This window comes from Entelurus aequoreus, linkage group LG04 (assembly GCF_033978785.1).
Source record: "Entelurus aequoreus isolate RoL-2023_Sb linkage group LG04, RoL_Eaeq_v1.1, whole genome shotgun sequence".
Classification (NCBI taxonomy): Eukaryota; Metazoa; Chordata; class Actinopteri; order Syngnathiformes; family Syngnathidae; genus Entelurus; species Entelurus aequoreus.
This window is the reverse complement of record NC_084734.1, coordinates 3,064,160-3,089,892: the sequence shown is the minus strand read 5'-3', so window position 1 is coordinate 3,089,892 and position 25,733 is coordinate 3,064,160. Positions and strand designations below refer to the sequence as shown.

Sequence of the window (25,733 nt, the reverse complement as noted above, 5' to 3'; positions counted from 1 at the left end):
AGGGATGTGGAGTAAAGGAAAAGAGACGGGCGGGAGGTGACGATGAGGGAAAATGGAAGGAGGAAACGATTGATGGATGGATCAATAAATGCACGCGTGGATGCAATTTGTCAGGAGTTTGTGTGGAGTAGAAGAAGTGATGGATGAATAAATAAATGATGTTTAGTTGGGAATCAGAGGTTTGTGAGCGTGTGTCCATCAAAAGGTGAGGAAAGAAGAGCAGGGAGTGATTCAGGGGGAGAGGGAATAGTGAAGGGGGGGGAAACCAGTATTAGAGCTACACACACATTGCACAGTGAGCGCAGGAACACACACTCCTTCACACAAATACTGACAGATACACACAGAAGCATTACGAGACGGCAACCAGGAGGGGATGTGCAGAGGAGTTAGGGGGGGGGTCAGCGTGATTGCTCCGTCAATTATCTTCATTTGAAGGGGACCCCTGCCTATTGTTCTGCTGTGGGTGCAGAAAAATGAAAGAAATAACCTGGCAGGGGTCAAAATCAGTTCAAAATATTAATTGTCTGCAGGAATCGTAATGAAATTGGGTGTAAAATAATCCAGGCATATGCTGTGAAATCATTTTAAATAAAAGAATCACATTCTTTAAACATTTTTAAAAAGGGTTTTAAGCTAAATATATTGCAACGTTATGCTTAGTACTTTTAACACACACCCCTGATGGTTGAGGAATTCACATTAGTCGCATAATGAGATTATTGCAGATCTTCAAGATGCAACCTTTTAACCAAATTTGAATAACAGGACATTGAGACTGATTTGGTGGATTTAATGCAGGGGTCACCAACGTGGTGCCCGCGGGCACCAGGTAGCCCGTAAGGACCAGATGAGTCGCCCGCTGGCCTGTTCTAAAAATAGCTCAAATAGCAGCAATTACCAGTGAGCTGCCTCTATTTTTTAAATTTTATTTTTTTACTAGCAAGCTGGTCTCGCTTTGCTCGACATTTTTAATTCTAAGAGAGACAAAACTCAAATAGAATTTGAAAATCCAAGGAAATATTTTAAAGACTTGGTCTTCACTTGTTTAAATATATTCATTATTTTTTTTACTTTGCTTCTTATAACTTTCAGAAAGACAATTTTAGAGAAAAAATACAACCTTAAAAATGATTTTAGGATTTTTAAACACATATACCTTTTTACCTTTTAAATTCCTTCCTCTTCTTTCCTGACAATTTAAACCAATGTTCAAGTAAATTTATTTTTTTATTGTAAAGAATAATAAATAAATGTTAATTTATTTCTTCATTTTAGCTTCTGTTTTATCGACGAAGAATATTTGTGAAATATTTCTTCAAACTTATTATGATTAAAATTCAAAAAAATTATTCTGGCAAATCTAGAAGAAATAATGATTTGTCTTTGTTAGAAATATAGCTTGTTCCAATTTGTTATATATTCTAACAAAGTGCAGATTGGATTTTAACCTATTTAAAACATGTCATCAAAATTCTAAAATTAATGTTAATCAGGAAAAATTACTAATGATGTTCCATAAATTATTGTTTTAAATTTTTTCAAAAAGATTCGAATTAGCTAGTTTTTCTCTTCTTTTTTTCGGTTGAATTTTGAATTTTAAAGAGTCGAAATTGAAGATAGACTTTGTTTCAAAATGTAATTGTCATTTTTTTTTTGTGTTTTCTCCTCTTTTAAACCATTCGATTAAGTGTAAATGTCATTAATTATTAATAATAACAGAGTTAAAGGTAAATTGAGCAAATTGGCTATTTCTGGCAATTTATTTAAGTGTGTATCGAACTGGTAGCCCTTCACATTAATCAGTACCCAAGAAGTAGCTCTTGGTTTCAAAAAGGTTGGTGACCCCTGATTTAATGATTGTTTTTTTTAATTTATAAATGAAATTGTAAATGGGTGGGTAGATTTCGAAATGTTTTGTATTTTGTATATTATATGATGATGTGTATTATTCCAGGGTGTACGTCGCCTTCCGCCCGAATGCAGCTGAGATAGGCTCCAGCACACCCAGCGACCTCGAAAGGGACAAGCGGTAGAAAATGGATGGATGTATATTTTAACTGTGGGTCCGTGTCTTTTTGAAACTTTATTAGCAGATTGCACAGCACAGTACACATTCCGTACAATTGACCACTAAATGGTAACACCCGAATAAGTTTTTCAACTTGTTTAAGTCGGGGTCCACTTAAAACAATTAATGGTACAAATATATACTATCAGCATTATACAGTCATCACACAAGTTAATCATCAGAGTATATACATTGAATTATTTACATTATTTATTATGTCCATAAGCTGTTTGCTTCTAGGGATGACCTTTTTTTGCAGAACAGACTCTGATATTAACAAAAGAAACAATAATGAAATACAAAACTATGGCTGTCTGTAAATAAATAAATAAATAAATAAATATACAGTAGAAGTAGTTTCACGATTAGTTGATACAGAACTAATCTTATCTGACGGTAATACACAGGTGTACAGCTCCACTAATGGACATTGGAGTGTTACTTTCAAAGGCAAAATTAAAGTATTGCTAGACACATAATTTTATACTGACTTTATTGTATTATATGTATAGTACATGTTCCAAAAAGAAAAAAGCATAAAACACCACCAGAATTAGAGATATTACAAGTAGGGATGTCCGATAATGGCTTTTTGCCGATATCCGATATTGTCCAACTCTTTAATTACCGATACCGATATCAACCGATACCGATATATACAGTTGTGGAATTAACACATTATTATGCCTAATTTGGACAACCAGGTATGGTGAAGATAAGGTCCTTTTTTTTAAATTAATACAATAAAATAAGATAAATACATTAAAACATTTTCTTGAATAAAAAAGAAAGCAAAACAATATAAAATCAGTTACATAGAAACTAGTAATTAATGAAAATTAGTAAAATTAACTGTTAAAGGTTAGTACTATTAGTGGAGCAGCAGCACGCACAATCATGTGTGCTTACGGACTGTATCCCTTGCAGACTGTATCGATATATATTGATATATAATGTAGGAACCACAATATTAATAACAGAAGGAAACAACCCTTTTGTGTGAATGAGTGTAAATGGGGGAGGGAGGTTTTTTGGGTTGGTGCACTAATTGTAAGTGTATCTTGTGTTTTTTATGTTGATTTAATAAAAAAAAAAAAACAAAAAAAAAAACGATACCGATAATAAAAAAACCGATACCGATAATTTCCGATATTACATTTTAAAGCATTTATCGGCCGGCCGATATTATCGGACATCTCCAATTACAAGTCAAAGTGATGAAGCTTAGTGTTACGCTCATGACTTGGTGTAACTAAACTTTACCCTATAAGATGAAGGCAATTGCATTTTATTGATATTTGAAATGTATCCAATGTTTATAAATGAATATTTAAATATACTAAATGTAAAAAAGGGAACAAATATTCAAAATAAGATCAATAATGAAATCTAGTTTGGTTACGCCATCATGAGCGCAACACAAGGTTGTAAAAGTTTCAACTACAATTCTAAATAAGATGTCAAAAGCAAACTGAAATCAAATACACACAGCTTAAAGATTGATCAATACCTATTTAAATTTAGTAATACATAATTATGATTATTTATCAAAATATAAAAGAAATATACCTGAACAGAACGCTCATGATGGTTACACCAAAAAGTAACGCTATGAATCGCGTTTTTCCAAGTTTTTGGGGCATTTTTATGCTATTTCCAAGCATCTCCTTTTTATTATCGTTGATTTTAAATGGTCAAACTAATGCATATTATATATGCATGCCCGAGTAAACAAACAAAGAAGTCATATTTATTTGGATTGTTACCTTTTGAAGTACATTTGTGCAGGTGGGTGCGAATGTAGCCATTACCAGAGCTGTACACAAAGGCAGAACGTATATTGCATTGTTCTCTTCATATAGTTCAATTTGTTTTAAAACACAATGTGCAATAATTGAACTTTTAGCTACTCAGAAATATAAAGTGTGTAAAGTCATTTGAGGTGACGCTGATAAATGTATGAAGCGCTACTGGACCGCTCTATTAAACTTTACAAAATAGTCATCATGCCTAGGTCTTAGTGCTTTTTTTTCCTACTCTAGTTGTGTTTTACTTTAAACAAAAAAAACCCACATATTGATACAACATGACGCGTGTTGGATTAGTTCAATTGTTACAAAATAAGGCTTTTTCACATGCTAACGACACTTTAGCTTGCCAACTTTTTTGACGGCAGCTAATGGTTTTAGACGTAAATACAAAATGACTATTTAGCAACAAATGAACAACTAACTATATCAAGTGTCTGTTTGAAGGCGGTGTTTGGCACCGAGCTGTCACAACTAAATGTCTATTTCGATACAGAAAGGAATGTTAGAGGGAGCTACCGTGTTAGCTCCGCTGCTAGCCCGCTAATGCTATTGATATTTTACGGTAATGTGTTAATAATTTCACACATAAGTCGGTCCTGAGTATAAGTCGCACCCCCGGCCAAGCTATGAAAAAAACTGCTACTTATAGACAGAAAAATACGGTACATTGAAGTATTTACATTATTTATTATGTCCATAAGCTGTGTGCTTTTAGGGATGACCTTTTTTGCAGAAAGGACTTTGAAATTAACAAAAGAAACAATAACGAAATACAAAACTTGTCTGTCTGTAAATAAATAAATATATAAGTAGTTTCACGATTAGTTGATACATACCGTGCTTTTCAGACTATAAATCGCAGTTTTATGGGTGCGACTTATGTGTGAAATTATTAACACATTAGCGTAAAATATCAAATAATATTATTTAGCTCATTCACGTAAGAGACTAGACGTATAAGATTTCTTGGGATTTAGCGATTAGGAGTGACAGATTGTTTGGTAAACGTATAGCATGTTCTATATGTTATAGTTATTTGAATGACTCTTACCATAATATGTTACGTTAACATACCAAGCACGTTCTCAGTTGGTTATTTACGCCTCATATAACGTACACTTATTCAGCCTGTTGTTCACTACTCTTAATTTATTTTAAATTGCCTTTCAAATGTCTATTCTTGGTGTTGGCTTTTATCAAATACATTTCCCCAGTGCGACTTATATATGTTTTTTTCCTTCTTTATTATGCATTTTCGGCTGGTGCGACTTATACTCCAAAAAATACAGTAACTAATCTTATCTGACGGTAATACACAAGGCAGAACGTACGTTGCATCTTTATCTTCAAATAGTTCAATTTGTTTTAAAACACAATGTGCAATAATTGAACTTTTAGCTACCCAGAAATATAAAGTGTGTGAAGTCATTTGAGGTGACGCTGATAAATGTATGAAGCGCTGCTGGACCGCTCTATTAAACTTTACAAAATAGTCATCATGCCTAGGTCTTAGTGCTTTTTTTCCCTACTCTAGTTGTGTTTAACTTCAAACAAAAAAAAAACACATATTGATACAACATGACGCGTGTTGGATTAGTTCAATTGTTACAAAATAAGGCTTTTTCACATGCTAACGACACTTTAGCTTGCCAACTTTTTTGACGGCAGCTAATGATTTTAGACGTAAATACAAAATGACTATTTAGCAACAAATGAACAACTAACTATATCGAGTGTCCGTTTGAAGGCGGTGTTTGGCACTGAGCTGTCACAACTAAATGTCTATTTCGATACAGAAGGGAATGTTAAGGGGAGCTAACGTGCTAGCTCCGCTGCTAGCCCGCTAATGCTATTGATATTTTACGGTAATGTGTTAATAATTTCACACATACGTCGCTCCCGAGTATAAGTCGCACCCCCGGCCAAACTATGAAAAAAACTGATACTTATAGTCAGAAAAATACGGTACATTGAATTATTTACATTATTTATTATGTCCATAAGCTGTGTGCTTTTAGGGATGACCTTTTTTGCAGAACGGACTCTGATTTTAACAAAAGAAACAATAACAAAATACAAAACTTGTCTGTCTGTAAATAAATAAATATATAAGTAGTTTCACGATTAGTTGATACATACCGTATTTTTCAGACTATAAATCGCAGTTTTTTTCATAGTTTGGCCGGAGGTGCGACTTGTGTGTGAAATGATTAACACATTACTGTAAAATATCAAATAATATTATTTAGCTCATTCACGTAAGTGACTAGACGTATAAGATTTCATGGGATTTAGCGATTAGGAGTGACAGATTGTTTGGTAAACGTATAGCATGTTTTATATGTTATAGTTATTTGAATGACTCTTACCATAATATGTTACGTTAACATACCAGGCACGTTCTCAGTTGGTTATTTACGCCTCATATAACGTACACTTATTCAGCCTGTTGTTCACTATTCTTTATTTATTTTAAATTGCCTTTAAAATGTATATCCTTGGTGTTGGCTTTTATCAAATACATTTCCCCAGTGCGACTTATATATGTTTTTTTCCTTCTTTATTATGCATTTTCGGCTGGTGCGACTTATACTCCAAAAAATACAGTAACTAATCTTATCTGACGGTAATACACAAAGGCAGAACGTACGTTGCATCTTTATCTTCAAATAGTTCAATTTGTTTTAAAACACAATGTGCAATAATTGAACTTTTAGCTACCCAGAAATATAAAGTGTGTAAAGTCATTTGAGGTGACGCTGATAAATGTATGAAGCGCTGCTGGACCGCTCTATTAAACTTTACAAAATAGTCATCATGCCTAGGTCTTAGTGCTTTTTTCCCCTACTCTAGTTGTGTTTTACCTATAAAAAAAAAAGACATATATTGATACAACATGACGCGTTACAAAATAAGGCTTTTCCACATGCTAACGACACTTTAGCTTGCTAACTTTTTTGACGGCAGCTAATGATTTTAGACGTAAATACAAAATGACTATTTAGCAACAAATGAACAACTAACTATATCGAGTGTCCGTTTGAAGGCGGTGTTTGGCACCGAGCTGTCACGACTAAATGTCTATTTCGATACGGAAAGGAATGTTAAGGGGGAGCTAACGTGCTAGCTCGGCGGCTAGCCCGCTAATGCTAGATGAATGAAAAGGCAAGTGCACTTCCTTCTACGCACTTCACAAATATAAACACTCATATCTCGCACTGTGGCCGTTTTAGCGACATTCCACGTCGCCCGCGGCGGTAGTCGGCGTCCCCGCACATATTGTACCGTCAGGTTACCCCCAGCACACGGCTAATATGTCAACATAAGCGTGAATTCCAAGTGGTCGGTCGTCCCTTAGCAGGAAGGCTAACCAGCCAGACAGGGCCCAAGCTGGAGTGGCGCAGCGTCACCGCAGTGATCGCTACGCCGAGAAACATCCGCTGCTCTTCGGCTCGACAACCGCACGAATCCGCCGCAGACAAAGCTACGCGCCGGCGTTAGCTTCATCGTTATGGAGTTCACAGCCACCCGGCAATAACAGCACGACATTTTTAATCATAACAATGATTATATGTCGGATTCTTGAAAGGGTATCGATGATTTCAGGCCCTCCCTTCGATTCCTGGTCCCCCTTTTTCTCCTCCACCTCCCCGGATAAACCGCTTCGCTCTAAACCCTTCGACTCGGCGTCTAAGCTTTCCCTCCCCGCCCCGCATATCCGCGTCCAGGGGGACACTCCCGTCAGTCCCAAACGCCGCGGTGAAACGGATCTTACCATTAGATCCAACGTTTTGTCCTCCATCTCCGGCTCCATGTTGACGATCCCCCCCGAAACTCGCTCTGAAAATGGAAACCCAGCCCTGCGTCGGCGGCCCGCAAATGCAGAGACGTCATTCGCTTTGCTCGAGCACACAGCATTGGGTAGGACGCTGTGAGCGGGAGGGCGGGGGGCGGGGGGATGGAAACGCCCATGCGTGGAGGCAGGATGTCGATTGGGTGGTGTCACTCTAATGGGCGTGGTTTGGCGATTTTGCAGGTTGCCGATTGGCTATCCCGGCTACTAAGGCTTTCCCCGTTGACTCCCCTAAACAAAAGGGCCCTTGCTAAAGATGCTGTTGCTATCCTGAAGAGGAACATGCTAAGGCACACTCAGTCATCGTCATTTTTTAAATGTAATGTGTAACTTTTTTCAATTTCTGTTTGTTTACTCAACAAAATAACTCTTTGAATATTACAATTTATGGTAATGTGTGATGAAAAAAAGATGTAATTACCTCCATATGTGACCAACTTACCGTATTTTTCGGACTATAAGTCGCAGTTTGTTTTCATAGTTTGGCCGGGGGTGCGACTTATACTCAGGAGTGACTTGTGTGTGAAATTATTAACACATTACCTGTAAAATATCAAATAATATTATTTAGCTCATTCACGTAAGAGACTAGACGTATAAGATTTCATCGGATTTAGCGATTAGGATAACAGATTGTTTGGTAAACGTATAGCATGTTCTTTTGAATGACTCTTACCATACTATTAAAGTTAAGTTAAAGTACCAATGATTGTCACATACACACTAGGTGTAGTGAAATTTGTCCTCTGCATTTGACCCATCCCCTTGTTCACCCCCTGGGAGGTGAGGGGAGCAGTGGGCAGCAGCGGTGGCCGCGCCCGGGAATCAATTTTGGTGATTTAACCCCCAATTCCAACCCTTGATGCTGAGTGCCAAGCAGGGAGGTAATGGGTCCCATTTTTATAGTCTTTGGTATGACTCGGCCGGGGTTTGAACTCACAACCATACCGATCTCAGGGCGGACACTCTAACCACTAGGCCACTGAGTAGGTTGTTATGTTACGTTACCAGGCACGTTCTCAGTTGGTTATTTATACCTCATATAACGTACACTTATTCAGCCTGTTCACTATTCTTTGCTTATTTTAAATTGCCTTTCAAATGTCTATTCTTGGTGTTGGCTTTTATCAAATAAATTTCCACAAAAAATGCGATTTATACTCCAGTGCAACTTATATGTTTTTTTCCTTCTTTATTATGCAGTTTCGGCCGGTGCGATTTATACTCCGGAGCGACTTATAGTCCGAAAAATACGGTAGTTTAACTCTAACAACTGTTGCTAAATTAGGGTCATACACAATGTTCATCATGTCATTAATTCAACTAAGAGTTTGTTTCCAAATGTATTCTTTTGTCTTCCTCCCATCCATTTTCTACCGCTTGTCCCGTTCGGGGTCGCGGGGTGCTGGAGCCTATCTCAGCTGCATTCGTGCGGAAGGCGGGGTACACCCTGGACAAGTCGCCAACACAGATACAGACAACATTCACACATTAGGGCCAATTTAGTGTCAACCTATCTCCAGGTGCATGTCTTTGGAGGTGGGAGGAAACCAGATTATCAATCTCCACAATTATGCCAAAACAGTCCCAAATACAAACACACATCACTAGTTGAACATATGTTGAGATGAAGTCAAAAATGAGAGGGGTTTAATTTTGGTAGTAAAGCAAATCAAACGTACTAGGATTTTGATTTGTGCTAAAAAAAAAAAAATGGAAACGCTAGCTTTCAAACAATATGTGGATCTTTGTGAATCAAGGAAAGAACTCACAAGTACTTTGTGCAGTCATGCATACATCACATCTGGCAGGAAAGCAAGGAGATAGTCAACTTTCTCAAAGGAGGCAGGTGGACTGAGGGTGAAGGTTTGAGAGCACAGGAGATGAGGAGGTAGCAATGGTTTTCAGCAGTTCAAATTTTAATACTTTGTCCCCCTTTCTCTACAGAAACCCAGGTAAAAAAAATCCCCCACTCTCATAAAATACAACAGCAGCAGCAGTCGCCAGTAAAAAAAAACTGAAAAAAAAAAAAAAAAAAAAAAAAAAAAAGATAAAGCATTGAGGGGAGGTAAGAGGCAGGGAGGAAAAGAAAATTCATTTTCTCTAATATTTGGGGACTCCAAAGTTCGTATTCATACAGGATTGAGGGCAGCAATTAATCTGGGAACTTGCTGTTGTGTTCATTCAAAATGGAGAAAAGTGGGGGAGATAAGGAACAAAAATGAGTCAAGTCCAATCCAACTGGGGGAAGGAACCAGCACTCTAAGGCAGGGATTTATTCAGGAAAGGCTTTCTCCCTCTCTGGATGAAAGTTCTCTTCAGCCTGTGTGATGTACTTCGATGTGTGTACAGATGAAATGTATGTACAACGTTGTGTAGCCAACAAGTAAATTGGAAGTTGTCTGTCATTATGTGGTCAACAGAGTTGAGCCCCTCACTTGCTGCAAGAGAGGTGGCATTTTTCTTTCCTTATTTCTTCATTCTTTCCTTTGTGTTTTTTCTCTCCCGATATCAGTCCCCGACTACCTAGTAGTCATCCAAATCAAAGAACTCGTCGTCCTCTCCTTGGTACTCCATGCCCTGGAAGTCCACCCTGTACCGCAAGATACCTGGAAAGAGACAACTGTGTCAATCAATGCGAGATCTGTACAATCTGTTACAATTGTCATAATACCAGTTGATAGTTTAACCGAGTGAGTATATTCAATTCACTATCTGTGAAGCCAAACAAGACATAAAATACCTAAACATTTTTGAATTCATATTTTTCTTGACCTTTTTTGCTCAAATTTCTCAAACTTCAATCCTAAACCAAAAAATTTTATACATGTTACTTTTTGAACTACAACCAGTTACCGCTTGTTAATAAAGCGATTGAGCAATTTGTTTAATGGACAATGGAGACTGCAAATAAGAAAGTTGTAGGTGCGATCGGTGGAGCGGCGGACTACAGCAACACCAACACCAGGAGGTTGTGTTGTGTTTTGAGCAGGATAACAGACGCACTACGGTGAGTACAGCTTTGGCTTCCAAACATTTGATCGCTTGCCCGTACGTGCGTGTCGATATGTGCATGTGACGTACGTAACTTTGGGGAAATATATGTTTCTTGCAGACTCTGATGGCGGCCGGGGTGTCGTCAAAAGCGTACAACGCCCGCCGCCGCATCTAAGTTAGCTACGCAGCTAGGTTAGCGTCTGTTTTTTTTAGCTTCGCCAAGCGGAATATTATTAATCCTGTATTTACATGTTCATGGTTTAATAGTATTATTGATCTTCCGTCTATCCATCCAGTCAGGTTTTTTTAAATTTAGTTTCTATCTGCACTTGAGACTGCTGCTATCACGTTGACTACGTAGCCAGGTTAGCTTCTATTTTTTTAGCTTCGCAAAGCTGAATTATTAATCGTGTATTTACATGTTCAGTCACTGTGAATGTCCATTTCGCGTTCTCGACTCTCATTTTCAAGAGGATATAGTATCTGAGATGGTTTAAAATACAAATCTGTGATCCACAATAGAAAAAAGAGAGAGTGTGGAATCCAATGAGCCAGCTTGTACCTAAGTTACGGTCAGAGCGAAAAAAGATACGTCCATCACTGCCTCTCAAGTCCTTCACTGAAACGTTCCTCATCTACGAATCTTTCATCCTCGCTCAAATTAATGGGGTAATCGTCACTTTCTCGGTCCGAATCTCTCTCGCTCCATTGTAAACAACGGGGAATTGTGAGCAGCACTACCGCTTGTGACGTCACGCTACTTCCGGTACAGGCAAGGCTTTTTTTTTTATCAGCGAGCAAAAGTTGCGAACTTTATCGTCGATTTTCTGTACTAAATCCTTTCAGCAAAAATATGGCAATATCGCGAAATGATCAAGTATGACACATAGAATGGATCTGCTATTCCCGTTTAAATAAAAACATTTAATTTCAGTAGGCCTTTAAATTATTAAAATAACAAATGTCATGCTAATGTATACTAATTGACAACTGTGACTGGATTTGTTTAAAAGGCCTTCAGAGGGTTCAAATAAAAATACAAAAACACTACAGGTTTGATATTTTTTGTTTTAGGCTGAAGTTGATTTGAGAGATTTGAGCCAAACAAGGAATAGAAAATATGAATCCAAAATATTTTTATGCCCTTTGAAAAATGCAGGACTTATAGGTCCTGTTTGACTTTGAGGTATTATCGACTAGCTACTAGTTAAAGCCGTAAAAGAATTGGACATTGAAATTGAAAAAAACCTTCTTATGAAACATCACACAACATAAATTCATCGGCAGTCACTCGTAGTCTAGTATGACTGTCCTCAGAATGGATGGGTTCCCATTCGGGAGGACGCCTGCGCGTGACGTCTTTTAGCGTGGGGAGACTGATGCGCATGGTCAAAAATACAGTAACAATTTACTGAAAAAAGTCAGCCTTTGTCCCTTGAGGATTAATAGAAATGAGTTTTCCACACATTTTCCCAATTTAGGATATACTTCAGGTACAGATATAATCATATGAAAATTTCATAGCATGGTTATCCTGACCAAAATTATCACGATTATCCTTATTATTGCATAATGTGTGCTAAAAAAGTACTTATACACACACACTGAAATCATTTGTTTTTCTTCTTTTTTTTTATTGCTAAAAAAAGACCTTCTGTTAAAAACCACTATTTTGCATGGGTTGTGTTTTTTATGCTTCACTGATAGTATTTTTCAGTTTTAACGGCTTTTTAAAAGCTTTTATTGTTTTAAATATTGGTTTGTACTGCAGCAGTTTGAGATATATTTCAATGAAAGTGCGTAACAAATAAAATCTATTAGTATTATTTCCTATTTCTGGCGGGCATTGTGTCTTACTCTGTTAAGCAGCCCTTGAATGTCTGTCTCTTTTCCTCGGATTACAGCCTCTGAGAGACAGCACAGCCTATAGGTTCAATATGCACAATTGATTATCTTAGTTGCTCAAACACCCATGTGTTTGTATAAGTTTAGATTTGGGTATGTTGGTTCCTAATGGGGAAATATGTTTTGACCTCTTGTTTTCATGTTCGCATTTAAGTGAGTTGATCAAAGTGCAGCTATCAATATTGGTTTTTTAATCATTTACATTTTAAACGGTAATACTGTCTGGAATGTTACTGCAGTTATCAATATTCCTGATTATTGTTGCACCCCTAACCTCAGGTAAATATTATAATTGACTGCCAACCTTTTCTATATACCACACCCTCATTTTAGTAACCATTTATACAAAATGTAAAAATACACTCTTGCACTGCTCACCCCCAATGCCTCCAAAGCCCTTGACAAACTGGGATCCTTCTTGGCTCTTGTCTGTGACTATCTCCAGCGTGGCCCCAAATTTTTTGTAGTTGTTGGCAAACCACTCCAGCAGTGGCATGCTCTCGATCAGTTCGTGTTCTTGCCCCGTCTTTCAACACAATCAAAGTCAGATAAACTTAGGACAACTTAACTGCCGTCTATCGGTGTACTTCTTACCTCCTTATCTGTGAAATGAGACTTGTCTTTCTCTTGCTCTGGTGTTAGGTACAAAGTCTTCTCATCTAGGAACCAAACAAAACACCATTGAGCATTTTGGCTCTACGATAATATGTGGCATTGTTGTTATTATAATTAGGTGATCTATGGCATAATTAGCCTGTGCACCGTTCTCAGCTCCGTTGCTCTCGGCCCCATGCACACGTAAAATGTAACGCATGGTGTCTAAGTTCTCGTAGACTATGAGGATCTCCACAGCTCCCATCTCCAAGGCTTTGAGTGTGTCCTCCACACCAAAGCAGTATTTCCCGGTGTCCTGACTGATCTCATCAAAGTATCGACCTGGAGAGCCACAATAGAGAGGATTATAAATACACATTTTCTCCATCAGAACAACTCTACGGCTCTCATTAAAAGTTCTTAAAGTCACTCTACTGTGTTAACCAAACCACCTACCTATTAGCTTCTTTTCTTGGATGAACTTGACATTGGAGAGAACCTCTGCAGAGAGCTCAATTGCCTGGTTAAAACCATTTTCTCCACCATAGGAAATGTCTACCAACTTCAGAACCTTGGCTTGTAACCTCTGTTAATGATAATAAACAGATTGTGGTTATACACAAATGAATAGCATATTATGCATTTAGGTGATGGTGATTCAATTTCGATCTTAGGCCCTCCAATGCAGTGTTTGCTCTACCATTATAAGAGGGGTGGGGGTGTGGCAGGCAAACCACCCTTCCAAGAAGGTTAACATAAGGGTGCCTTTCATATGAAACAGATCTATACATTGGTATAAACACACTAAATAGCCTTATCTTATTTACATAGCATGTAGAGGTGTAACGATTTGTTTAACAATGATTCGATTCAGAATGTGTGGTTATATTTTCAGAACGATACGATCCGGAACAATTTAGCGAGTTGAAATCAATTCAGTAACTTTTTAGCCAAAAATTTATATATCAACCTGTGTGACTGAAATAAATATTGGATACTGGACACTACAGGTTAAGTTTACTGCTTTCCTGTTATTTTTTGTAGGGGAATTATTTATAAATGAATTGTTATTATAATTACTTATAACTAAATTATAATCATTATTAATTAGTATCATGTTATAATTAACAAAAATAATTATGAATTTCTACTCTTTTAATATTCAAGAAATGCTCAATAAAATTCCAGTAACTAACATTTAACAGTAGATTTTCCTGCAAATTCTGCTTTTGTTTTTCAACATAACTAATACAATATTGGTATCAAAAATAAAGTGCAACCAACATATCTTCAGGTTGAATTAACACGTTTACCTGCTACTTTTGCTGTTGTTTTTTTTACATAGAAATAATACAAATACAAAATAAATTAATATAAAAAATGAAGCGCAACCAACCAGTGGTTTGACCGGTTACTACTCTCATTTTCATGAACAGCTACAGTAACAGAAAGAAGTCACAACAAAAACAAACACAAGAACATGAAGCCACAACACAAAATTTTAGCTATTGCAAGATTGCTAAAGCTACAACAAATACAAACGCCACAACACAATAAAAAACTATAAGCCAAAACTCGACAACTTAAGGACGGAATTGAAGTGACAGTCGACAACTTTCGACGACTCACCGACTTGCTCAGTGGCCTAGTGGTTAGAGTGTCCGCCCTGAGATCGGTAGGTTGCGAGTTCAAACCCCGGCCGAGTCATACCAAAGACTATAAAAATGAGACCCATTACCTCCTTGCTTGGCACTCAGCATCAAGGGTTGGAATTGGGGGTTAAATGACCAAAATGATTCCCTCAGCTCATTGCTCCCCTCACTTCCCAGGGGGTGGACCAAGGGGGATAGGTCATCTATCAGTGGTACTTTAACTTTAACTTTCTTGAGACAAAATGTGTAATGAACTAAGTTGGAAAAGTAAGTGGAGTGTGACCACTTTTGCAGTCATAAATAACTTTGTTTTGCTCTTTCAATAATACTAATATACTATGTTCAGGAAATCGGTCCGTCGTCGTAACTTCAGTCGCGTCCTTTGTTGCTTAAAGTTGTGTTGTTGCTCTATATCAGGGGTAACCAACCTTTTTGAAACCAAGAGCTACTTCTTGGGTACTGATTAATGCGAAGGGCTACCAGTTTGATACACACTTAAATAAATTGCCAGAAATAGCCAATTTGCTCAATTTACCTTTAACTCTATGTTATTATTAATAATTAATGATATTTACACTTAATTGAACGGTTTAAAAGAGGAGAAAACACGAAAAAAATGACAATTAAATTTTGAAATAATTCATCTTCAATTTCGACTCTTTAAAATTCAAAATTCAACCGAGAAAAAGAAGAGAAAAACTAGCTAATTCGAATCTTTTTGAAAAAATGTAAAAAAGAATTTATGGAACATCATTAGTCATTTTTCCTGATTAAGATTAATTTTAGAATTTTGATGACATGTTTTAAATAGGTTAAAATCCAATCTGCACTTTGTTAGAATATATAACAAATTGGACCAAGCTATATTTCTAACAAAGACAAATCATTATTTCTTCTAGATTTTCCAGAACAAAAATTTTAAAAGAAATTCAAAAGACTTTGAAATAAGATTTAAATTTGATTCTACAGATTTTCTAGATTTGCCAGAATAATTTTTTTGAATTTTAATCATAATAAGTTTGAAGAAATATTTCACAAATATTATTCGTCGAAAAACCAGAAGCTAAAATGAAGAATTAAATTAAAATGTATTTATTATTCTTTGCAATAAAAAAAATACATTTACTTGAACATTGATTTAAATTGTCAGGAAAGAAGAGGAAGGAATTTAAAAGGTAAAAAGGTATATGTGTTTAAAAATCCTAAAATCATTTTTAAGGTTGTATTTTTTCTCTAAAATTGTCTTTCTGAAAGTTATAAGAAGCAAAGTAAAAACATTTATGAATGTATTTAAACAAGTGAAGACCAAGTCTTTAAAATATTTTCTTGGATTTTCAAATTCTATTTGAGTTTTGTCTCTCTTAGAATTAAAAATGTCGGAAAAGCGAGACCAGCTTGCTAGTAAATAAATAAAATTTAAAAAATAGAGGCAGCTCACTGGTAAGTGCTGATATTTGAGCTATTTTTAGAACAGGCCAGCGGGCTACTCATCTGGTCCTTACGGGCTACCTGGTGCCCGCGGGCACCGCGTTGGTGACCCCTGCTCTATATTATTGGGTTGTGGCATTTTGTATTTGTTATTACTTTTGCAATCGTGTTGTGGCTGAAAGTTGTTGTGTTGTAATTGATATTGCCTTGCGGCGTTTGCATCTGGAGTGACCTTTCTCAGCCACCATAGCTATCTGTTATTCTTGTTTCGACAGACAGAAGATGAATGATGTTTAACGTCCTTATCAAGAGTGTTAAACTTCATATAAAGTCTGCCGTTCCTTTTTCTAGTATCGATAAAATTCATCGATTTATTTTTAAAACCATGTTGGATCAATACCTATATTTCGGAAGGCAAACTTGCCGAGCACATATCAATGTAGTTGAATATAAGGAATATAAATTAATATATCGATTAAAACTGTCTATACATGGTCACTGTTTACAATATCTCATCTGCTGTCTGTATCGCATATGGAGGAGTGCGTGCATTAATTAAATTATACGTCTGTGTGCTCCTCCCAAATGAACAAGTGACTAGAGTCATATATACTGCATAACAAACCATGTCACCCTTTCTTGGTCATCAAGGAAAACCTGACGGACACTATAGAGTCGACACTTACTGGGTCAAACATGTCGGACTGACTGAGCTCAGTCTTGAAATCGGCGGAACCAGCCAGAACCATTCCTGCCACATTGACTTTGTCGTTTGACACAAAGAGCTGGACAGCTGTTTCGGCCACTTTCCTCACATAGTTGTGTCTCTTCTCCATTCTTAGACGAGCAAAACGCAGAGCAGACTGTCCTCCTCTGCCTGGAACAAGGATGAAGGAGAATCATTCAGACGGGTTGAGGGGAGGACTAATAGCATCGGGGAGGACTAATAGCATCGAAGTAACAAAGTTAGGTTTAATTCATATGATTATGCCCGAGGGAGTATAGCAAATGTAATACAAATAAAAAATCTGATGTGTTGTATTTGTGGTGTAGTACCGTGCTTCTTGGGTAGGTCCACAGTAAACTTGTGCAGCACTTCTCTGGTGTTCCCCTGCAGTGTGCCGAATAGCGCCCCACTACCATCAATCACGATGAAACCAAACTTGCTGTCATCAGAAAGCAGGGCTGTCAATGCCTGTTTTAACAAGAAACCACGTGAGACAGATTGAAACATTAAAACAATGGCGTCCAATGAAAATGAGCATGAAAATGTGCTTACCTCAGTATGGAACTTGTTGTCACAGAGATACAGGGAGGTGTTGATTGGTTTAAAAGGCTCAAAGTCGATATTAACTTTTTTCTCTTTCCCTTCGTCAGTAACGATGGTACCACAGTACACCACTAAGCCATTAGGTGGCACTGTAGAGAAAAATGGGAAATAAAATACCATGACATTTGAATAAAGACAGCATATTTGATGTCTTAACTGGAATTGTCTCACACATATGTCATAACATTTTTCATTTTGGATGATGTGGGGAGTGTTTTTTATAGGGTTAATAACACACTTCAAAAGTATTTTTTTAAACTAACTGAAATGCAAAGAAACACGGCAAAACTTTGATCAGCATGTTAAGAGTTGCTCAGTACTCTGTCTTAAAGTACCAGTATAATGTAAAAACAAGTTGACATTGTATAATTAATATTAGGGATGTCCGATAATGGCTTTTTGCCGATATCCGATATTGTCCAACTCTTTTATTACCGATACCGATATCAATATATACAGTCGTGGAATTAACACATTATTATGCCTAATTTGGACAACCAGGTATGGTGAAGATAAGGTTTTTTTTTTTAATTAATAAAGTAAAATAAGATAAATAAATTAAAAACATTTTCTTGAATAAAAAAAGAAAGTAAAACAATATAAAAACAGTTACATAGAATCTAGTAATGAATGAAAATGAGTAAAATTAACTGTTAAAGGTTAGTATTATTAGTGGAGCAGCAGCACGCACAATCATGTGTGCTTACGGACTGTATCCCTTGCAGACTGTATTGATATATATTGATATATAATGTAGGAAGCAGAATATTAATAACAGAAAGAAACAACCCTTTTGTGTGAATGAGTGTAAATGGGGGAGGGAGTTTTTTTGGGTTGGTGCACTAATTGTAAGTGTATCTTGTGTTTTTTATGTTGATTTAATTAAAAAAAACAAAAAACAAAAAAACGATACCGATAATAAAAAAAACGATATTTTCCAATATTACATTTTAAAGCATTTATCGGACGATAATATCGGCAGGCCGATATTATCGGACATCTCTAATTAATATTATCCAATAAACCATATCCAATTGTATTTACAATCCGCAAAGTATGTGAAACTACCGTCCGAACATTACAAAATGCCACAAATTCAGTGGGTCATCTTGAATAATCCGCTCCGAATATCTTAGGCAATTTCTGTAGATTCGGGGTCAAATGACATCACGAGAGCAATGCTCCTGCACTCTCGACAGATCAGTCATACTGGAAATATGCCAAAATTGGAAAACAAATGTGCCGTTTGTCATTCACAATCCTTATGTGAGACAAGAACACGTGTTTGGCTTATTTTATGCATTCGATATCGTAAATAAATAGCTAATAATTGAGTCAACAGACCAAAGCTCCTCTATTGCGCCCATAAAACCCTCTAAAAACATCCAGAACCCACCAACAGTACTCCATTTACATGTCGTGACCTGAAAATTAACCAAATGTGCGCCATATTGTTATTATAAGCGCTAACACAGACAAACTATTTTAGCGACACACAAATAGCAGTGAGCTAATGCTAGCTTACGTTGCTATTGTTGACACACCGAGCCGGCGGCTGTTTTTGCCTTGTGTCAAATTTGGTAAAAATTAATTCTGGATTTTAATTCATGCATTTCTCACCTAGTGGTAGACAAATGTGACCATGGACCGACGAGCTGGTCGACTTTGACATCCACCAAGATGGCAAAAAAAGGTTTGTGTCAGCCACCTTTTTTTTAACCCTTTGTGAGGATTGCAATTGATTCTTCATCTATACGGGATTGTGTGAGCGTCCCGTCGGTCAGCATCCCAGTAAGAACAAAAATTGTACGGTGTTTGTGTTATTATTGTTAGTTTGTGTGTTAACCACCAAGCAATGCTGCTGATACTATAGTGTTTAAATAAAGCTGCATCCGATTAGCTCTCAGCTTCTAAAACATATTGCTCATCCTCCTTGTGTTCGGGCTCAAAAATATTAGGTTCTGGATCTTATTTTTTCCCCAAAGTAATCGTTGTTGGCTCTCACAAAGACTGCTTGATTAGCATTGGCAATAATGCGAAAGATCTGTGGTTCCTTCCTCTCAGTCACGGATCATGTGACTGGCTTACTCATTATCGACTCAAAATGGCTCGGGAATCTCCGTGAGATTGATACTATTTTGATCATATCGATTTACTGGCACACCTTGTAAGTATTTTGGGTCATAAATCAGATATATATGATAATAGCTTTAATACAGTGGCAACTTATTTTTCCATTATACTGGTACTTTAACACGACGGGTCACCCTGTGCATACATACGCTTAGTGAAAACAAACATGAGCAGAGAAAAACTTGCTAGCCTCTCTCGTTTTATGACACCTGACTCAAATTCTGAATAGATTAGATAAGCAATTCATGAATTGTAAGTATAAGAAACTCATTACATATCACAAGCCCTAAGGTATAATGTGATTAATTCTTACAAAACACCATGATAACGTAATTTTCATCAATGTAGTCATGTATTTTTGTAATTAACATCTAGAGGACCCACTTGGACCAGTGTAACGTTGCATTTCCATTTGCTTGAAGTATATATTTAACACTCTCAAGAGGGGCAGATAGGGTGTTGGGTTTATTATTCACCTACCCTTGTTGTACAGTTTTAGTCTTTGCTGTACAGAGGTGATGGCCCCGAGTACGGAGAGTCTGTTGACTCGACTCTTGATGTTGGAGGCGGTGCCAAACTCGTCCGCCAACATTTTGGCCACTCTAGAAATCTGGTCCTTAGGTGGGATGATCAGGGAGATCATGCTGGTGCCATTACTAAATAGAGCGGTGAATTAAAGTTAGTATACAGGCCAACATTCAAACAGGAAGATACTGAATCCAATAACCACATAATGGTACTGGTTTACAACAGCTAGGCTATAAACAACAGCTTAACCATGAGATAATACCCAATCACACGTGCACTGAGGACTATCAACCATGTAAAAAAGTGCCTCTCTATCCGTGTTAATTTTGACAGCAGTTTTTAATTTAGTTTTAGCCTTTGTCGAAAATGTTTGTTTTGATTAAAAAAATGTCATCTAAATTGATATAGTTTTAGTCAATGAAATTACCCAACATTTTAATAATAATAATAATAATACCCAGGATTTATACAGCGGTTTTTTAAGTACCCAAAGTCGCTTTACATGTTTTATATTATTGTATGATGCATACAATGGTCAATGCCAATAAATATTTTTCAGGCACTTTTTATATATTTCTTGCTACGTCTCGAGCTAAGCAGATATGTATATATGTTGTGAAACAGAGTTACCGTAATTTCCGGACTATAAGCCGCACCTGACTATAAGCCGCACCAGCTAAATTTAGGGGAAAATACAGATTGCTCCATATATAAGCCGCACCCGACTATAAGCCGCAGGGTTTTGATGTGTAATTAGCGTAGTATATAGGGGTTCCTGCTACCATGGAGGGGATTGTCGGGACAGAGATGACTGTTTGGGAACGCAAAGCGTCCCGATGACTGTTTGGGAACGCAAAGCGTCCCATTTATTAACAATAAATCTTTCAATCATTCAATCAAACTTTCACATCTTTGACATGGCGAACAGCATTCGTGCAGAGTACAAATAATACAACGGTGCAAAGTAATACAAAGTGCTCGCCTGTACGTTATCAAAATAACCAGCCTACCGGTATATGGAAACTCAGTCTTTAATCATTGTGTCATCGTCTTCCTCCTGCGTACTAAAACCACCGAAATCCTCTTCGTCGGTGTCGGAGAAGAACAGGCCGTAAATAAGCCGCACCCTTGTATAAGCCGCAGGGACCAGAACGAGGGGAAAAAGTAGCGGCTTATAGTCCGGAAATTACGGTACAAGGCCTGCCTTCGTTATAATTTGTTAAAAAATGCATGAAAACCGGAAGCAGCGACACATAGCTTTAACTTATAGTTTACACTTATGTAGATGTCACAATGACTCGCCTACTGATGGCATCATATAGTGTCAAAAGTCAAATGTGTCATCTTCACTTTCTCTGTAAAATTCCCAGCACTTTTTGGGAATTTTGCCTATCGTTCACAATCATTATGAAAGACATGACAAATGTATTTGTTTTTAATGCGTTTTAACTCGTAAATAAAGGTACATTAATGTCCGCTTAAAGCAGAGCAAATGCGAGGTCTTCTATTCCGCTCATAAAATCCAATAAAAACTGCCAACAATACTCAATTTACATTTCATAACTTGAATATTAACCAAGTATTAGTGATATTGTTATCATAAGCGCTAACTCAGACAAACTGCCAATGTTGGCATGATCAACTGATGAGCTGCTTCCTCGTCAAACTTTATTCTAGACCATAAATCATGCCTCTCACCTGGATAAAAGAATGACTATCTAATCCAACAAGCTGGTGGACTTTAACAGCCAATTTAGACCCAGAATGGCGAGAACGACACGAAAAGACACTTGGTTCCACCCCCCTTTTCTTCGCGAAGATTATGAGTCATACTTTATCTAAATCAGAATATATTAACATACTAGCAGTTGGCATCCTAATGACAGCAGACTTGTTACAGCAAGTGATGTTGTATTATGTTTTTTGGCTCTCATGAAGTCTACAGTGAGTAGAAATTAGTGATGTTGAAAAAAAGCAAACAATGATGCGCTTTTTTTAATGAATTGCTTAAAAGGAAAATACTATGAAAGAAAATACACTTTTCTTCGGAGGAATATGAATCATACTTTATCTAAATCAGAATATATTAACATCGTAGCAGTTGGCATCCTAATGACAGCAGACTTGTTACAAGTAAGTGATGTTTTATTATGTTTTTTGGCTCTCATGAAGTCTAAAGTGAGTAGAAATCAATGATGTTTAAAAAAAGCAAACGTAGTAGTGCGTTTTTTTTAATGAATTGCCTATAACGAAAATCAATCAATCAATGTTTATTTATAAAGCCCTAAATCACGAGTGTCTCAAAGGGCTGCACAAGCCACAACGACATCCTCGGTTTAGATCCCACATCAGGGCAAGGAAAAACTCAACCCAATGGGGCAACGAGAAACCTTGGAGAGGACCGCAGATGTGGGGACCCTCCCCTAGGGCGACCGGTGCAATGGACGTCGAGTGGGTCTAGCATAATATTGTGAGTCCAGTCCATAGTGATTGAAAATTCAAATACTAAGTGCCGGAGATTCAAGAAATACACGGCGCGCTTACCAGTGTAAAAATTTGTCTGAGGAGGGGGACCTTAAACGCTGGTTTAGTGTGGCAGAAATGGGGCTTAGGCTAAATAATTAATCGTTTAAGGGGTTAAACGACTTAGTGTAGACATAGCCTTAGAATCCAAACGTCAGGATCTACATTACAAGTGCCGGAGAACGCATTTTGATTGATTGATACTTTTATTAGTAGATTGCACAGTACAGTACATATTCCGTACAATTGACCACTAAATGGCAACACCAGAATACGTTTTTCAACGTGTTTAAGTCGGGGTCCACGTTGATCAATTCATGCATGTTTAGTGTGGCTGAAACGGGGCTTAGGCTAAATAATTATTCGTTTAAGGGGTTATCCGGCTTAGTGTAGACATACCGTATTTTTCGGAGTATAAGTCGTACCGGCCAAAAATGCATAATAAAGAAGGAAAAAACCATATACAAGTCGCACTGGATATAAGTCGCATTTTTTGGGGAAATGTATTTGATAAAAGCCAACACCAAGAATAGACATTTTAAAGGCAATTTCAAATAAATAAAGAATAGTGAACAACAGGCTGAATAAGTGTACGTTATATGAGGCATAAATAACCAACTGAGAACGTGCCTGGTATGTTAACGTAACATATTATGGTAAGAGTCATTCAAATAACTATAACATATAGAACATGCTATACGTTTACCAAACAATCTGTCACTCCTAATCGCTAAATCCCATGAAATCTTATACGTCTAGTCTCTTACGTAAATGAGATCAATAATATTATTTGATATTTTACGGTAATGTGTTAATAATTTCACACATAAGTCGCTCCTGAGTATAAGTCGCACCCCCGGCCAAACTATGAAAAAAACTGCGACTTATAGTCCGAAAATTTCGGTAGCCTTAGAATCCAAACGTCAGGAGCTACATTACAAGTGCCGGAGAATGCATTTTGATTGATTGACTGAAACTTGTATTAGTAGATTGCACAGTACAGTACATATTCCGTACAATTGACCACTAATTGGTAACACCCCAATAAGTTTTTCAACTTGTTTAAGTCGGGGTCCACGTTAATCATCCATCCATCCATTTCTACCGCTTGTCCCTTTCGGGGTCCCGGGGGGGTGCTGGAGACTATCTCAGCTGCACATGGGCGGAAGGTGGGGTACACCCTGGACAAGTCGCCACCTCATCGCAGGGCCAACACAGATAGACAGACAACATATTCAATCCATGCATGTTTAGTGTGGCTGAAACGGGGCTTAGGCTAGATAATTATTCGTTTAAGGGGTTATTAGGCTTAGTGTAGACCAGTGGTTCTTAACCTGGGGTCGATCGAACCCTAGGGGTTAGGTGAGTCTGGCTCAGGAGTTCGGCGGAGGTCAAGACACACCCAACTCATCGTGTAAATAAAAACTTCTCCCCATCGGCGTATTACGGATACGGCAACAGCAGAAGTCAGACTGATTTGCAGGTGTGTCATTTGTTGTGAGTTTATGCACTGTGTTGGTTTTGTTGTTTGAACAAGGTGATGTTCATGCACGCTTCATTTTGTGCACCAGTAAAAAAACATGGTAACACTTTAGTATGGGGAACATATTCACCATTAATTAGTTGCTTATTAACATGCAAATTAGTAACATATTGGCTCTTAACTAGTCATTATTAAGTACTTATTAATGCCTTATTCGGCATGGCCTTATTATAACCCTAACCCTCTAACCCTGACCCTAACCAAATAACTCTACATTAAGTCTTTGTTACTTAGAATATGTTCCCCATACTAAAGTGTTACAGAAAAACATATAACTGTCTTGAATCTGAAATATTTTTTCTTTTATTTTTCACTAAAGGGTTCGGTGAATGCGCATATGAAACTGGTGGGGTTCGGTACCTCCAACAAGGTTAAGAACCACTGCTCTTAAGGGGTTATCCGGCTTAGTGTAGACATAGCCTTATAATCCATCCATTTTCTACCACTTGTCCCTTTCGGGACAAGTTGTCGCTGGAGCCTCTCAGCTGCATTCGATCTACATTAGCTTCATTTTGATCATTACTAAACGCCGGCGTTAATGACGCCATAAAATGAGATTAGACGGGCGTTTGGGGTAAATAATTTCCAACGTCACATAATCAAATGCAAGTGGATCGGGGTTAACCGTGAGCTAACCTGCCTCCAAACGTCAGGATCTACATTACAAGTGCCAGAGAATGCATTTTGATTGATACTTTTATTAGTAGATTGCACAGTACAGTACATATTCCGTACAATTGACCACTAAATGGTAACACCCCAATAAGTTTTTCAACTTGTTTAAGTCGGGGTCCACGTTAATCATCCATCCATCCATTTTCTACCTCTTGTCCCTTTCGGGGTCGCGTGGGGTGCTGGAGCCTATCTCAGCTGCACATGGGCGGAAGGCGGGGTACACCCTGGACAAGTCCCCACCTCATGGCAGGGACAACACAGATAGACAGACAACATATTCAATTCATGCATGTTTAGTGTGGCTGAAACGGGGGCTTAGGCTAAATTATTATTCGTTTAAGGGGTTATCCGGGTTAGTGTAGACATAACCTTATAATCCATCCATCCATTTTCTACCGCTTGTCCCTTTCGGGGTCGCTGGAGCCTCTCAGCTGCACTCGATCTACATTAGCTTCATTTTGATCATTACTAAACGCCGGCGTTATTAATGACGCCATTAAATGAGGTTAGACGGGCGTTTGGGGTAAATTTCCAACGTCACATAATCAAATGCAAGTGGATCGGGGTTAGCCGTGAGCTAACCTGCCTCCCGTTCACACCAACGTGCTTTCTCGCTGGAGCCCTCCATGGCGGCCTCCCCGCAAATATGACGTCTATAACGGGTGTCATTAGCATCGCTAGCGGCTGAAT

General features: G+C 37.6%; 2 protein-coding genes across 4 annotated transcripts in view; both read right to left on the bottom strand.

Moving 5' to 3' along the window:
* Positions 1-7,808, bottom strand: part of LOC133648188 (F-box and WD repeat domain-containing 11-B) — a 64,242-nt gene extending 56,434 nt beyond the window's left edge. The window contains exon 1 of the mRNA XM_062044015.1: positions 7,658-7,808. Coding sequence (XP_061899999.1) covers positions 7,658-7,696 — 39 coding nt within the window. The 5' untranslated portion in view covers positions 7,697-7,808. The remainder of the gene's footprint in view (positions 1-7,657) is intronic.
* A 1,560-nt stretch (positions 7,809-9,368) lies between these two features.
* LOC133648187 (eukaryotic peptide chain release factor subunit 1) overlaps positions 9,369-25,733 on the bottom strand; it is a 17,294-nt gene continuing 929 nt past the window's right edge. For all 3 annotated transcript variants that reach the window (XM_062044011.1, XM_062044013.1, XM_062044012.1), the window contains exons 3-11: positions 20,255-20,430; positions 17,591-17,730; positions 17,368-17,506; positions 16,998-17,188; positions 13,688-13,817; positions 13,400-13,573; positions 13,232-13,296; positions 13,016-13,163; positions 9,369-10,344 (exon numbers count right to left, since the gene is read on the bottom strand). In XM_062044011.1, coding sequence (XP_061899995.1) covers positions 10,262-10,344; positions 13,016-13,163; positions 13,232-13,296; positions 13,400-13,573; positions 13,688-13,817; positions 16,998-17,188; positions 17,368-17,506; positions 17,591-17,730; positions 20,255-20,430 — 1,246 coding nt within the window. In that variant the 3' untranslated portion in view covers positions 9,369-10,261. The remainder of the gene's footprint in view (positions 10,345-13,015; positions 13,164-13,231; positions 13,297-13,399; positions 13,574-13,687; positions 13,818-16,997; positions 17,189-17,367; positions 17,507-17,590; positions 17,731-20,254; positions 20,431-25,733) is intronic.